The 15,380-nt window shown below is 39.7% G+C and overlaps 2 protein-coding genes across 2 annotated transcripts; one reads left to right on the top strand and one right to left on the bottom strand.

Annotated features, from left to right (window-relative positions):
* Positions 1-5,408: 5,408 nt before the first annotated feature.
* On the top strand, positions 5,409-8,214 carry LOC124414886 (major facilitator superfamily domain-containing protein 12-like). Its single transcript, XM_046896040.1, has 8 exons — positions 5,409-5,559; positions 5,671-6,013; positions 6,081-6,288; positions 6,415-6,626; positions 6,704-7,063; positions 7,139-7,289; positions 7,380-7,498; positions 7,584-8,214. Exons 2-8 carry the CDS (start codon positions 5,707-5,709, stop codon positions 7,637-7,639), a joined length of 1,413 nt encoding a protein of 470 aa, XP_046751996.1. The 5' UTR covers positions 5,409-5,559; positions 5,671-5,706; the 3' UTR covers positions 7,640-8,214.
* Positions 7,663-9,800, bottom strand: LOC124414888 (DNA methyltransferase 1-associated protein 1). The gene is made up of 5 exons (XM_046896041.1): positions 8,913-9,800; positions 8,454-8,784; positions 8,242-8,383; positions 7,973-8,127; positions 7,663-7,858 (listed from the first exon to the last, which is right to left on the bottom strand). The coding sequence occupies exons 1-5, from the start codon at positions 9,467-9,469 to the stop codon at positions 7,754-7,756; spliced, it is 1,290 nt and encodes a 429-aa protein (XP_046751997.1). The 5' UTR covers positions 9,470-9,800; the 3' UTR covers positions 7,663-7,753.
* Positions 9,801-15,380: the final 5,580 nt, after the last annotated feature.

The raw sequence follows: 15,380 nt of genomic DNA, 5'->3' as shown, positions 1-15,380 counted from the left end.
TGAAGCGATAGGACATGGAAAAATTTTGAATAATCTTTTCGAGATTAATCGTAGAATAAAATTCGTAGTTAGGGGTAAAAATTATATCATATTGAAGTTGGTAACGTTATCGTAACACGATTCATGCTGAGGAAAAACCGTTATTTCGGGATTTTCGAATTGTTTAAAATTAAGTAAACCGTAGTAATAAAACAAAAGACATATTTTCGTTGAGAAAATCATTGTAAAAATAAGAAAATAATTATTTCCACCTTGAGGGTAAAGCCCTTGAATTAAAGGTGTGTACGTGTGTATTAATTTATTTAATTTTCATCTTTATTGTTTTCCATTTTATTGTTCGCAACTGCTGCTCGATAAAGATACATCATCCAACTATCTATGTGTGATATGACAATTTATAACTCCGACGAGGGGAACGAATTCAGTCAGTCGTTACATACGTAAGACAACGTCAAGGTCGTCCCGACGAATCGAATCGCGTCTTCTTCTGTCTGACCGTGTGTGGGAGAGTCGTCGTTCCTCGACGATTCATATAATTATCACCGTCGTGTATATAAATTGACATTTGTTAATTACTACCGGCGCGCCATTTCTGAACTCGATCGTCGTTTAGCTCTTTTCCCCCGTTATTATAATCACCTGCCGCAAAGTGATTATATATTACTGTCACTAATATTTCGTTTACAACGCATTCCACCCCGTAAGAAAATTTTTTTTTTTCCGCGCGATCGATGCACACCACACACGCAAACATAAAATGGACGAAAAAAATAAAATAATATATGTGAACTTATTTTGTTAACGCCATCGGCTTATCGCGAAAGAGACGCGTTGCAGCAGCATGCCAGTCACCGTTTCCGGATACAAGTAACAAAGGGAAGTTGAAAAGAAAAAAGAACGATGACATAGAAGAACCGCTGCGACTATATGGATTATAAAGAAGAGAATTTTTCTTTTCTCATTTTTCATGTGTCATTTATTAATTTTCATTTTTGTTTTTTCAAAGAAAAGAGAGAAAAAAACAATCGTGTGTAACGAGTGATATATTATGTACAGACGTTTGTGTTTACATCGTCGCAAGTTGATCGCTGTTAGACGCACGTGAATGGTTTGTATTATTAATTGTTCTAGAAGAAGCGAATAAGAAGAAGAAGAAGAAAAAGAAGAAGAAGGAAGGAAGGAATGGTATTAAACTACCTAGTGGTGGAAAGAGTGCAAAAGGAAAAGAAGAAGATTAATGTAAAAACGTAGAGGAGCCTGAGTAAATATTTATTAAACTCGATAGATAAAAGAGAAGAGAGAAAATTGTAAAGAATAAGAAACAAGGAGTGGAGGGGGGGGGGGGGGGGGGGGGGAAGAAGATAATGAAAGAAAAAACAAATAACACAACTATAACACAGGAGACGAGGATAATTGTCCGCGCAAAATTAAAACTCAGGGACGTCTGCGTTGCTACAGCTGCTGCTGCTGTGGTGCGCGTGTTTTTCGCTGTAAGAATTAGAAATAGATAAAAGAAATAAATAAATAAATCCCGTGTGGCGATAAAAGTAAACGTATAAACGTTCGGTTAGGATATAAAAGAGACGGAAAAAAAGTTCCGACCCGCAGTGAGGTAGGCATGCACGGATAAAGGGATTGAGAATTGAAAAAGAAGAATGAGAGAAAGAAAAACGGGGAGGATAAAAAGGATTTCTTTAAGACCCCGTGTTAATCCTTCCAGTCATAGTGAGATTAGTATTTTATATCCATTTTTGATATAATTAAAGAACTTTAAAAACATGTTTGTTTGCGTTTTTTTTCTATTTCTGATAGTATACTTAAATAGGTATTCAATTCTCGGGAGTAATTATTACGAAATAATGTTGATTATTCAGGTTGGAAATAAATTGATTGAAAATTAGAGGAATATAGAAATAATTTACACGTTTTATTCAAGATGGCGGATCCAATTTTGCGGAGGGAAATTTGAAGTTCGATCGAATCCGGAGGAAAAACTTTGTCCAGGAGAGTCTTTAGTGTTGATTATAAGAGGAATCTGAAAAGAGATTTTAAAAATTCAGGGCAACGAATCGAATCAGTGACCCCGAAAATCCCTGAATAGAATTTTTTGACCGTATTCGATGAAATTTGAAATTTTCGTTGGCCACATTGGATCCGCCATCTTGAATTTTTAAAATCTAATATCAGATTCGTAATCAGCGACCCCGAAAGCCACGGAATAAGTACAATCTTGTTGGAAAAGTTGACTCAGCACAACAATGTGTGACTCAAAGGGTTAAACGCGCGTGCCAACGTAAACAACTCACCTGAGGAGTCGACGGTAGACCGTTCGTGATATTTCACTTCGAAGAATAACGGTTGATATGCAAGGGAAACATGTTTTCCGACTTTGTGCGAAAAAGGGTCGGGTAATAAAACAACAAAGGCGTCGGAAAAAATAAAAAATCGGGACGCTGACTCTGAGAGCCACGAGTTGCGTTCGTTGATAGATAATATTGTGTGCTGCAGGAAAGCGTCCTCGGGAGGAGGACAAGACGAAGGAAGAGGAAGAGGAAGAGGAAGAGGCGAGTCGTACGCGTTTGTGCCGCCCATAAAGAAGAAGAAGAAGAAGAAGAAGAAGAATAAAAAGAAAAAGAAGCGACGTTTGTGTTTGTGTCTGTGTGGCAGTGCGTCGACTTTTCTAGCCCACGTAACTCGGTCTGCAGCCTGCAAAGGTACGAGCGATTATTTCGATAAGATTCGTTGTTTTCACGACGACGACGACATGTGGATTATGAGAAAAATCTGTTGTAATAATATAGCCTCGAATAATACGTCGGTAAACAGTGATTAGGTTAAGACGCATACGCATCGTTGACAATTGACAGTCGACGAGGGTGAAGTTAGTTACGTTAGTGTGTCGAGGCGTTGAAACAAAAATTACTGTCTTGCAGGTATTTGAGATAAACGAAAAGGTTGAATTTACAAAATCTGAGTTTGTTGATGCTGTAGTAACAGTTTATCGAATTTCAAGTAATGACAATTTTTTCCAACGAAGCAATATTACGATAACGCTGCAAACTTCAGTTCGATGACAATTGACAGTCGACGACTCTGCGATGACAGGCTTAACCCGAGTATGTACCGTTATTACTCGACTGTTAATTGATTAACGGCGGAGGATTAGTAAATACCTTGCGCGCGAGGAATGAAAAAGAGGGTTAAACTGCTGTTTGTCTTTTTGTCAAATCTGAGAGCGCGATGCGTTCTTTTTTTTTTTACCTCTCATTTAATCCACTGACAGCGTTGTTCGACGTTTGGAATAACGAGCAGCAGCAGCAGCAGCAGCAGCAGCAGCGGAATCGTCCTGCACACCCAGCCTCGTGATTCACAGAGACTTTTCGTCGCGACGAGGAGTGGAGAATGATCGACGACTTAAGCCATACACACTATGTTTCTCTATTTTCTATTGAACACTAGTATTTAGCCAGAATTATTATTATATCACAATGCCGTAACAAAAGAATCCGCGTTAACATGACGCTCTTGGACGCTGACGAATAATTATCACCGTAGGCTTTTTACAACACACTTTCACAGCACATCACAGCAGCAGCAACGCGTATCTATCTATCCTGTATATCCCTCTACGCCTGCAACACCCGGTTATACGTATACATACATTGTATCAAAATATCTGATTGTAGAAAATTTCACGACACTGAGACTCGCTACGGTTACAGTCACTTCGTCGAAATACTATCCGCTATCAAGGCACTCCGTTCACGGCTCGATTACTCTTGTTTAGATCTCTTCGACTCTCCCGTGTAAAATGCACTTTGAATCGAACAAAAATACACCACTAACAAGTGTCAGCCATCTTGTATCTGCTCCCAGCACAACCCATCGTCCCGTCGTGCATTGCGCCGACTGGTACACAGACAACGGGGGGATTCGAGGGACAGCATTTGAATCGTTCGCTCCGTCGGTAACTTAGGCATCAACTTCCTACTTTCGCTGGACAAATTCATCGTATCTGCGCATGCACACGATGCGTGTATTTTAAACTTAGATTTTAAACAACGCTGATCTAAAACAGAAACTAATGACGATGGAATTTTTATTTAATCATCAAGACTAATCTACGTACGTGCGTTTGCAGTGTTTAATCGCAGTGGCTGTTTTAATCAACCCACTTACGTGAGTGTAGACCGTAAAAGATGATTATTCTAACGGGGTTGAGTGTGTTTTATGAGATTGCGTACTAAACGGCTTCTGTCGATAAAGAAGCCACCGAATCGCTAACGCAGCTTCTTATGGATCCAGGCCCACTTACCCGCCGAGTATCGATCCCAAAATTTTCCTAGGGGTAACCGTATTTGAATTTTTCCATTAACGCCACTAGTTACATGCTCGAATCAGTCGCGTACGGCGATAAAAATGTCTGCGGACTGAGTCAACTCGGTCAATATCGCATTTCAATCTTCGCTCAGCCTTATGGCTCAATTTTCCCATTACATGATCGCGCCACGCACGCAGTGCAGGGTGTTCGGCATTCTTTTGTCACAAATTATCGACGATATCGGTTTTTACACTTTTCGAACAAAATTATGTTCAAATAATAGCTTATCAACAATTCTGAATCTTGTCGAACAAAAATACGGCTGAGGGTAAGTGACGAGTGTTCTTTCCATTTGATAATTAAAACTAAAACGGTACAACGACGATCAGTGAAAATCCGAAGTTTACAATAAAAATTGACAATCGCCGATAAACAACGACGAGTCTTACGAGCAATTGAATTTAACTGCGGCAAAAGCCGTAACTGCAGCTGAAGTAAATAACGACGTCGTTCTCGATTATCTTTTTCGTATTATTAATTAATATTGCATAATGCACGCTGCGCGCGACTTTTATACGTTAAGTGCAAGTGCAGCGATCTGCGGTAAACACAATATTTCCAGCTGATCGATCTTTGGATCCCAATAAACGGCATACTATAATCGTTCATCGCCACTCTGACCTCCGTGCGATAATAATAAGCGGATTTCAAAGAAATCGCAGTGACTATCCCAGACTGCGCGTACGCTAATTAACAATAAGATATTCGCAATATCATTCGCGTTGCACTTACAATGAGACGCTGCAGCGGTTATTCGGAATAGTTCAGACAGCGTAGCGGCGAGCAATGCAGCTTCAATTTCGCAACGGGTTATCTTTTTTTTTTCTATACGAATATCGCAACAGCGTTGAAATATAGCGCGACACGATACGCTACGCTACACGATGATATCAGCTGCAGCCGAGACACGTGGTGTGATGACACCGTTACGCCCGTTAAACGCGTTCCAAAAACATGGCCTCTCTGCGTCGCAAACGTCACTTTACGCATTACGGCATTACGCACAGAAATCATCTATTCGTGTTGCTCAGTTTTTGACATCTGTCATCTGGACAGTCACGTGATCTACCATGCCGTAATGTGGCAGAGAAACTATAAAACGAAATGCGGTTAGAAAAATTTCTAAGCAAATAATACCTCGTTACTCACACCTCGACATTTACTGATATTGGTTAATTGTAAGTCTGGTATTGCAGAATAGTTAATAAGCGATGTATGCAATAGAATTGGTATTATTTACAATACGTGTCTTTTTTTACTCACATTTTTCCCTTCTCTCCTATTTACAGACAAAAACTGTCCTCGTCAAACTGTATAGCAGCAAAATGGAACGCTCGACGAATTCTATCTCGGACGACTACACAGAGATTGTCAGAAGGCTACCGTTCCGATTGCGCTTAGCCTACGGTGTGGGCCATGTAATGAACGATATCTGCGCCTCCATGTGGTTCACGTATATTTTGGTATTTTTTCACTCCGTCCTTAAGTTCAGTCCTTCGTTATCCGGAATAGTAATGCTGATCGGTCAGGTAGCCGATGCACTGGCAACGCCCTTTGTCGGTTTGCAATCCGATAGAAATGACGAGTTCTGGTTGTGTCGTTACGGAAAGAGAAAAACTTGGCATTTGTTGGGTAAGTAGAGTAAAGAGTTGTACCGTTCGATGGATTTGCTAATCTTTTCGATCCGATACTCGCACAGGTACCATCTGCGTGGTTTTTTCCTTTCCGTTCATCTTCTCGCCGTGCATAAATTGCGAGGGATCTCATCAGTGGGCGCAATTAGTTTATTACGCCGGTTTTGTTATCATATTTCAATTCGGCTGGGCTGCCGTTCAAATATCGCATCTTTCTTTGATTCCCGATCTGACCCCATCCGAACACGAGAGAACAGAACTTACGGCAATTAGGTAAATACTATTTACATTATGACATTCTCTGTTTATTCGTAATCAGAGTCGTTGCAATGTTTTGAATTCTTAAAGTTTTTCATAACACGAAACATTGCTCATTGATATTATTTTCTCTTTGTACAGGTATAGTTTTACCGTATGCTCAAATGTACTTGTTTATTGCATTACTTGGGCAGTCCTGCATATAACGAGTGACGCCGCTTCAGATTCTCAGATCGGACCAAAAGATGCGCCTCATTTTCAAACCGTGGTATTGATCGGATTGGCAGTTGGCGCTTGTGCGTCGATAATATTTCATTTTTGTGTAAAAGAACGAGGAACCAGCGATACGACGGGTAGATATTTTTTCCCAAGTGCCAGCAGAGTAGTGAATGATAGAAATTGATCGACACGTATGACTTATCGTTTACAGGACCTCGACAACGCAACGCAAGATCTGTTGGTACTTTACTGATGGATATTCAGTTCTACAAAGTAGCCGGCGTCTACATGCCCACAAGACTGTTTGTAAATTTGTCACAAGTTTATATACCATTGTATTTACATGAATATTTAAAAATGGTGGCAACGTCGCTGGCTGTTGTACCGTTAACGATGTTTCTCAGCAGTTTCATAACTTCCTTAATAATCGAAAGATTGAACACAAAACTTGGAAGAAAAGTATCTTATTTCATCGGAGTATTGCTTGGATTAAGTGCGTGTCTCTGGATTCGACTAGGAAACGGCAAAATGTATACCACGTACGAAATATATCCAGTCTCCATGCTGCTTGGTAAATTTGAGTTATGTTTATGGCTTGCAAATTAGAATCGATATGGTCAATCTTTCTTTATTTTCTACCGTCCAGGTGCCAGTGGCTCGGTTATGCTCGTCACTAGTCTTGGTGTCACTGCCGATTTAATCGGCCAGAGTTCGGACAGCGGAGCATTCGTTTATGGAGCAATGAGCTTTACTGATAAATTGAGCAACGGCTTGGCTGTGATGGCGATTCAATCATTGCAAGTAGCTTATACTGAAATAATAATGATAGTAATAGTTGTTGAGAGCTCTTTACATCATTAATTATATTTCCTGTTACTTGATTTCAGGAAGTGCTTGTCCGACTGCCCAGCTTATTACAGGGACGTTCTCATCTACGCATGTGGTGGCTCTGCTGTCTTCGGTCTAGTCATGGTACTCTTGATCAAGCCCTTTGTTTATGATAATGGTAATGATTTCATCGATCATAGTTTTCCCAATGATGAATCATTCGATCCATCAATTTCTCATATTTTTGTACTTTACTGTTCCAGATTACAAAACTTTGGTGATACCAGAGACGATGAACCCTGAGATCAGAGAGGATTGATGGTAAATAAATGCATTAGGAAGTCGCGTCTGAACGTGGGATATATTCTTAAATTAATTCTTCTTAAAATTAAAAGTGCTTGGTACCCGTGAGAGTATCAAAAATGAACCTCCTCTACTGAGTTACATTCGGCATACTTGGTGAGCCGACAACGTCAATTATATCCGCCTTAACTTCTGGTTCAACTTTTGGCAGTAGAGATGGCGGAATCGTCAGGGTCTACGAAAATTGGAACAAATATAATAATGTTGATAATGCTAAGTTTCAAACACATCAAAGTAGTCTCAAGCGACGTAGAAACGATTAGGTACTTGTATCTAAATTCATCCTCACCTTGCCAGGAGCTAGAGCCTCGTACTGATGTCTCAAGGACTGTAGTTCATAGTCACACGTAGCTAACGCACCCCTGAGTTCGTAATGCAGCACAATATCACTACGCAGTTCGTTGAATTGTTGACATATCTGTTCGGTTGGAGGTGGATTCAATTCTGTGATAGCCGGAAGGAAAAAAGAGAAATGTCAAATGTTGTATTTATGTACATATGAAATAATAATTTGTTTTCAGTTGATGATAATCATATGGATTAATTTTTCAGGCTTACCTAGGTGAAGTTCCGTTAGCATTTGTTCTATACTCTTCATTTTCTTTTGGCCAAGACTGCTGGGCAGCTTGATCCTTTGCGAACGAAGGCTTACGCTGCTATTTTTGAAATCTGGAAACTTTATTCCAGCCGACTCGACGACCTGAAAATTCAAACAATCGTAAAAACAAATAGCAACGCTTTCAAACCGCGTCAGTTAATTAACTACTTACATGAGACGAGTCGATCTTTGCAGGTCTATTTCTATTAGAGTTATTATTCTTCTTCGTTGATTTTCTCTCAGTCTTTCTAGGATCGACCTGATGGTCAGCAGCCGTAATAAGTTTTTGCAGATCTTGCGTTTTACGATCCCTCTCTTTTTTCCGCTGCTCAATTTTTCTCAGCTCAGATAGCAAAGTTTGTTCCTCTTCGACTTGCTCCGGTGTTCTTTCAAATAATTTTTTCAACTGTTCTTTCCGCCGCTTCTCATGCTCCGCATCAAACGTGTAAACCTTATCGTTGTGGGATTTGGCTCTCGTTAGAGCACCGCAGACCTGATAATATCTGAAAAAGTTGAGGTCAACATCAAAACTTTTAATCAAATAACTTTTCCAAAGCTGGAAAGCATTGTTATAGTTCTCCGCGAATTCAATACCTAAACGCAAAACATGCAAGTTCTATTTCGAGCTTACCGTTCCTTCAAATCCTCAACAGATCTGTCGGGAAATTTATTACGATCCCATCTATCTTTTATTATGATAAATCTGAGATCGAATCGTCTGCAGAGATCGAACAGATGGTCAGTTTCAGAACGAGTCCACCCGCTGGTGACCAAATGTTGAACGTATTCTCCGTCCGTGTAGGACGGGATAGGAACTTTCTTGTTGAACTTGGCAAATGGATATTCTTTGCCAGCGTCCGCGACTCTGCGCCAATGATGAAACACCGCACCATCCGTTCTGGCTGGGTTCGTGAACGGGGTCCATTTCCAGGGTCGGACTTTGCGCATTCCGAGCTTGGCTTTCGTTTGCTTGTAGCCTTTGCCCGTGTCTGTTGGAAACAGCGGTGGGACATCGTTGTTGTCCTTGTAGAGGAGAGCGTAAACCTCTCGGTGCATGCCCTCCGGCCTCTTTGGCACTTTGTACTCATATCGTTTTTTGTTCTTCTTGTCGACGCCAAAAATTGCCTCTTTTGTAACCTCCGGAACGGCCGGTACTTCGATGTCCAATATATCGCGTACGTCCGCCATTTTCACTTTTCAGTTACTAAAATCCTTCTCAAAACTTTCGAAAGCCAATCTGTTCAGGTCGAATACGCAAAGCTCGACGGCATTTCTGTCAGACGTAATCGTTGTAATTTAGTAGTTGTGAGTTCGACGAGGTTAGCTCTCACTCATCGGTGCCGTAGACTTGCTTCGTTTACAAAATATTGACCGAATTTAGGCGGTGATTAATAAAAAGAACGAATACTGTTGTTATAATCCAAATTGTACTTTGTTTACAAATTTATTTACACATTTTAGGTGCATCAGCGACTGCGAGTTTGCGTAAAATAATGACAGCGTTGACAGCTCGGTGTTCGACCAACAAGCACGTGGATAGTCTGTTGAGAAGGTAAGAAAATTGAATGACGAAAGTGTAAATAATCTTTCGTGACACGGCTACAGATGGCGTACTTAAATATTTCGGTCGGTATATTCTTCAGTCAACGCTGGAGATTTTCACGAGCACGAGGAGCGGACAATGGATGTTGTTTGCACGAGGAATTTTCAGTAGGAACAAAAATGACGATTGTGGTGTTAAAGACTGTAAGTAATGAAATGTAATAGAACTTTCAGTGACTGTAAATGACCTTCAGACTATACACAAATTGGAACAAAAATGGCGACCATGCAAAGACCTTCCCTTATCCACTCGTCTATCTATGGACCCTATGGACCTTCAGGATGTAGCCTCACGTGAGAAAGAGAGAGAGGTATTGTCGATTCATTTTAGTATTTCGATACAGCATGTCTTTCTCGCTCTAGATTTTGATTAGTCGATACGCGAGAGACAGGTTGTTTCGATATATTCCTCTCTCTCTCTCTCTCATCACTTCAGCTCACTTCAGCTGCAATTTTCACGGTATTTACTACATGGGTACCAACTCAGAGACGCGTTACCGGTAAAATTATTCTATTTGATTCAATCGTGTGTTCATATGTCGAAAAAAAACAAGATTCACAATTTTTCTTTTACTCTCAATTCATTTCTACGGATATTTCATTCGGCTGAAAGTCGTTCGCGAAATGAAACTCTTATTATTACACGCCTGTAGCCGCGAGCAGCCATGTTCTGCGCATTAGCCATGCGCAGCTCGTCATCGGATCGGTCCAGACTTGTCGCGAGGTGCTCGCGCTGCGCTCGTCATTTGTTGTCGCGTAGCTGAAAGGAAGACACGCTTGACGACATTTCGGAATATGTATTCCCGAATTCATCGGTAAATAACACACGATTGGCAGCGTGCGATGAAGAAAAAATGAGTCGTCGAAGTATAAACAGCCTGCGAATATCTAAGGTGAGTTTTGTGTTCCGAGTTTTCATTGTTTGGTGTAACTTCAGTTTTGAGTGATCTCGTGTCTCCTGTCTGTGTACCGATCTTGTTTTTTACTGTCTGTTTGCTGGTTTTCGATTAATGCGTAGTTGCACTCTTGTTGGCACATTTTCGATATTCAACTGATCAGGCAGCCAGCTACAGCACAGAAATTCAGAGTGAGCGTGAAGTCAAGCCTTATTATGATGCAGATTCTTATTGTTAGATTATAGCTTTATAAAGTTTCCTATACTATAGATAGATTATTGACGGATCGGGATTGCTGATCGTGGGCGAACTGTCAATTAGATAAACGGGTTTTGTGATGAGAAAATGCGCCGATTTTCTGCTGTTTTCTTTTTTAACGGTGCACCTAGCGGTGCATGACCTTCGTTTGACTTCACGTCTCGGACTTTAGATCGCGGATCAGATTTCTCACGTGATACGTAAACGTTTGTGAAATGCAATTTTAGCCTGCTGATCATCGCTGGTTTATCTTATTGTTAGTGTCGTTCTTTGTGTACAAAGAAAGACTTGGACGAATGAAAGCGTCTCGGTCGTGTTCAAGGACACATACATTGTTTTGAATGTTCCAGCACTGTTATCTTTTATTTCGTAAGCTACTATAATCAAAGTTGATACATTATAGCGTTACTTATTCCGAAATGTTTAGTGTCTTAACCTCTCTCCTCAGCAGCTTCGATCTTGTTTTAAAATTATACCCTATAAATAACACATCTTACGGATTCCAAAATAAGCATAAATAAGAAAACCCAAATGAATGTGAATCGTTGATTGTTATTTATTCCTCACATTACGTTTTTCATTTACTTTAATAAATTTCCAATGCTAATTATATCGATTTAAAAGTCACATTACTAACCTTAATTGTGTTGTCTTACTTGATTACAGAAAGAAAACTGCAACAACGTTAATTGGCATAAGTGATTGTTTGAGCTGAAACACCCAAATGTTAATAAATCTTGGAGATTATCATGCAACAGCTTAACAGCTCAATTTTTTGCAGAGAAGCAACAGGTATAAAATAACCTGGATTATTTTTCATCTTGTTATATAATTGAAAACATTTTTAAGGCTCTACATAAAGTAATACACTAGTGTTGCCTGCGTTCAACAATAAGTACACAGATTTTCAATATGAAATAGTAACAAAATATGGTGGTGTTTTACCTGATTATAGAAATACGCTGAAACAAGATTGATGAAGATGAGCGAACATCTGAGATATGTGACTGCAGTAATATACCTTTTGAACAACAGAATGCTGTTGCTCAACGGGTCACAATTTTGTGGAGAATAAAAAATAGGTACATACTTATGATTGTATTGTCACTAATACTACTAGCTACTTTAGTTCAGAAAAATTTCTCTTTGAGTTGATATTTATTGCTATTCAGTGCTTGATTATATTTTATAACAACAATTGCAAATTTCCAATAGTGCGTGTATTGGATTTGGAAAATCAAATACGAACTAAATGTTATCTCTTACTTGATTACAGGGACAGACTACATATTGTAGCGCTATTGACCACACTTAGGAATCATATGAAAGAAGTGACTTGATCAATTGATTCCTTAGTACAAAGTGAAAACTAGACCATCCACTGCTTTCAATGAAACTGGATGGTACGTAATCGATGTGATTTTGAATTGATGATAAAGAATTTTAACGGTTAATCTTGACTGATGGCGAACACCGCTCTCTGATTTTAAATTCTGTTCATTGGTTTTATGAATTTATTCCATGCTTGCTGAGATGGATTCAATTCAAGATGGATAAAATTTTGTTTTGTACTTATTACAGTGTAAAATGTGCTTCGCTTCGGTGTTCAGCCTGAGATTCTACCAGACCTACTACTGATGAAGTGTGGAGCAGCCCTGAGGAGGTAAGAATACTTATTTTAATTATTGTTTGATAATTCGAGGTGATACATTCGAAGTCAAACTTTTGTCCTTGCGTAACATGCTGTAAATAAATATGAAAATAGATAAAATTAGTAGTTAATTTGTCAGCTCAAAAGCCAGTTTGCTAAATTAATGCAAGTTTCCTTTTTTTGTTTTTTCCAGATTGACAGCAGAGACATCTGAGTAACTTCTCCATTACTCAGCAACGTTGGTGAGTTTGCATGTGTTTAGGTTACGGGTATTTCCCTGGAACTCCTTTGTCACGTGGCGTGGCGGTAAAAATTGTTACACTAATATTCGATTTCTTAGCTGCATGGATAGGCTCATTCGCGATCTCAACGGTGCTTGACTTTCAGTCGATTCATTTTTTTTTCTTCTTTCTTATCAGAGTTGACTTATTTTATCACAGTTACTTCAAAGTTAGAAATGTTGCACGTTGTTGAAAGTGGAATGAGCATCGCGACAGGTTACCATCACTTACTCGACATTCGCGAAAACAGATTGTGTTCAGCTACAGATTATACAATTACAATGATATCGTTTAAGTGGTGGATATACCTGAGGTTTAAAATTATTCCAACGATTGTTTAATTGATAACGTTTCAAAGTCTGGTAGAACGTAACTTAATCAACTTACATGATATATCTTGAATCATTTTCAGTTTTTTGATGCCCAGCAATTATCGAATAAATTCAGGCTTAGCTCGCTTAGAAAAATGCTGATAAGCATACAGGATGTTTTTAATCCATTTTACAAAAGGTTGATGTACCGATAGTCCACCAGCATTCACTAAAATGATACTCTCGCTGACTATGGTACAAAAACGTTTTGCTCCCTACAGGTAATCAATGAAAAAGTAAGTCACAGTGCCCACGGCGCAAATGAGGAGGAATGATGTGTGTTGGAAAGAATGGAAAATCGTTTAGATCGAATATAGGTGATCGGGTAGGTAGGTGGACGTTTTGGGATCCGTCGCGTGGCTTATGCATGTGTGTGTGAGTCTGTATTTTCCGTTGGGTGGTTCCGTTGGTAAACAGGTGAGGGTAGGAAGGTCGCGATGCATCGCGATGTGACTAACTTTTGTAATCCACAGCGTCAAATGATCACAGTGATATTCATCCAGAAACACGCGAAAGACTGAATATAAGAGTCTCCGAACTATGTATTAGTAAGCTTTCAAATTTTTACGAGGATCCATTTCCTATTTCTTGTTACTTTGCTATCATTTTCCAGTCGTTATTGAATTGGATTATTTAGTCTTTATCTGTCATTATTTCATTCAATTGATCTCTGTGATCGTTTGAATGGGCAAAAGGCATCTCTGGACCATCTATCGCGTTCCGTGGTACGCTAGATGGGGAGAGATGCTGAGCTCGAAGACTTCGCGTCGAAGAGGACCGCCGACCGCCACGCCACACAATAATGCATGCCTTCCAACCTCCCTCCCGGAATTGATTCGCATCTGTAAACAACAATCCGCATCGCAATGTGTCGGATTCAAAAAGACGCAGATGCGGATTGGATTTTTACAGAAATTTGTGACAATTCCTAGATATTTAAGGTTTTTTGACAGATCGATCCGTCGTGTGTTTTCCAAGGTGGCGAAAGACCGGAAAACCGAAATATTCGGGAAATTATGATGAACCCTAGAGAAAAACGCACTTTTTATGAATACTTTTCTAACTTCAGCTATGTTTCTTAAATTCAGTTCAGCTAACTTTCGGAAATGGTATCGTTCGATTTCCAATTATTCGTGTGAAACGAAGCAATACTTTGTGTTTTTCAGATCCAAATTTATACATTCACAGTGCACAACTTCTGGAGCTTTTTGTCATAAAAACTGCCCGACTTCACTTAATTTTCGTGGGAAAACGTTAGAGAATTCTGAGGTTTTTGACGGGTAAAGTCGAGAAAAACTCGGAGAATTTTATTCGATCACAATTATCGCCACCCTGCTTTTCGCACTTAGATTGATCAAGGAAATCTGACGCGCCTTTTGCGCAGGCACTTAATATCGCGTGGTTCTGTGTTTTGTGCCGAAGACCTCAACTACTTCGACTAACTTTTTCTGTGATACTAGCGGACTTTTTTCCATATGGCTAATGTTTGTGATATTGGACAAATGTCAAATGTGTCATAACTCTCCTGACAAAAATGTTGCTTGACATCACTCAAGTGATTGAGCCTGCTATACATGCGGATGTAGCATCCGAATGCTCGTATGCGTAACCAGCCAAAGGCAACATCAGTACACTTTGCCTCTCTCGCTCTGCACCATGATCGGTTGGATCATTGAATGGGCATTCGTTCAGCAAATCACAACGCAGAGCGAGGGATGGAAGGTATACTCGTATTGCCTTACCGTGCCTTCATATCGCTTCCATATTGTACGGTGATGTTTATTAATGCTTTGGGCTTGCCGCTAACTTGTTTTTGGTTCGAAACATAACGCATCATTCTATGCGATATCTTACAGCAACTGAAATTAATACAAGTCTACCCATTCTTGTGCATCGATGATGCCATTTGCGCATCCATCCCAGAACGTTGGTGATTGTTTACAAACCCGAATGAACTTGAATGTTATAATAACCGTTGGTTGTATGGTGATGTGAAAAGATGGTTGTATGAAAAAAATCGCCTTGTCGTGGTCAATTAAG

Source organism: Diprion similis, chromosome 14 (assembly GCF_021155765.1).
Source record: "Diprion similis isolate iyDipSimi1 chromosome 14, iyDipSimi1.1, whole genome shotgun sequence".
Classification (NCBI taxonomy): Eukaryota; Metazoa; Arthropoda; class Insecta; order Hymenoptera; family Diprionidae; genus Diprion; species Diprion similis.
Note: the sequence above shows the minus strand (reverse complement) of the source record. Positions and strands in the feature narration are given on the sequence as shown.

What these genes read in the sequence shown, in the direction of transcription:
- LOC124414888 (XM_046896041.1), bottom strand. Translation starts at nt 9,469, where the DNA reads ATGGCGGACGTACGCGATATATTGGACATCGAAGTACCGGCCGTTCCG. An exon ending in CAAAGATCGACTCGTCTCAT is followed by an intron (nt 8,384 to 8,453) that starts GTAAGTAGTTAA and finishes TTGAATTTTCAG; the next exon opens with GTCGTCGAGTCGGCTGGAAT. An exon ending in GCTAACGGAACTTCACCTAG is followed by an intron (nt 8,128 to 8,241) that starts GTAAGCCTGAAA and finishes CGGCTATCACAG; the next exon opens with AATTGAATCCACCTCCAACC.
- LOC124414886 (XM_046896040.1), top strand. Translation starts at nt 5,707, where the DNA reads ATGGAACGCTCGACGAATTCTATCTCGGACGACTACACAGAGATTGTC. An exon ending in AAAAACTTGGCATTTGTTGG is followed by an intron (nt 6,014 to 6,080) that starts GTAAGTAGAGTA and finishes ATACTCGCACAG; the next exon opens with GTACCATCTGCGTGGTTTTT. An exon ending in GCCCTTTGTTTATGATAATG is followed by an intron (nt 7,499 to 7,583) that starts GTAATGATTTCA and finishes TTACTGTTCCAG; the next exon opens with ATTACAAAACTTTGGTGATA.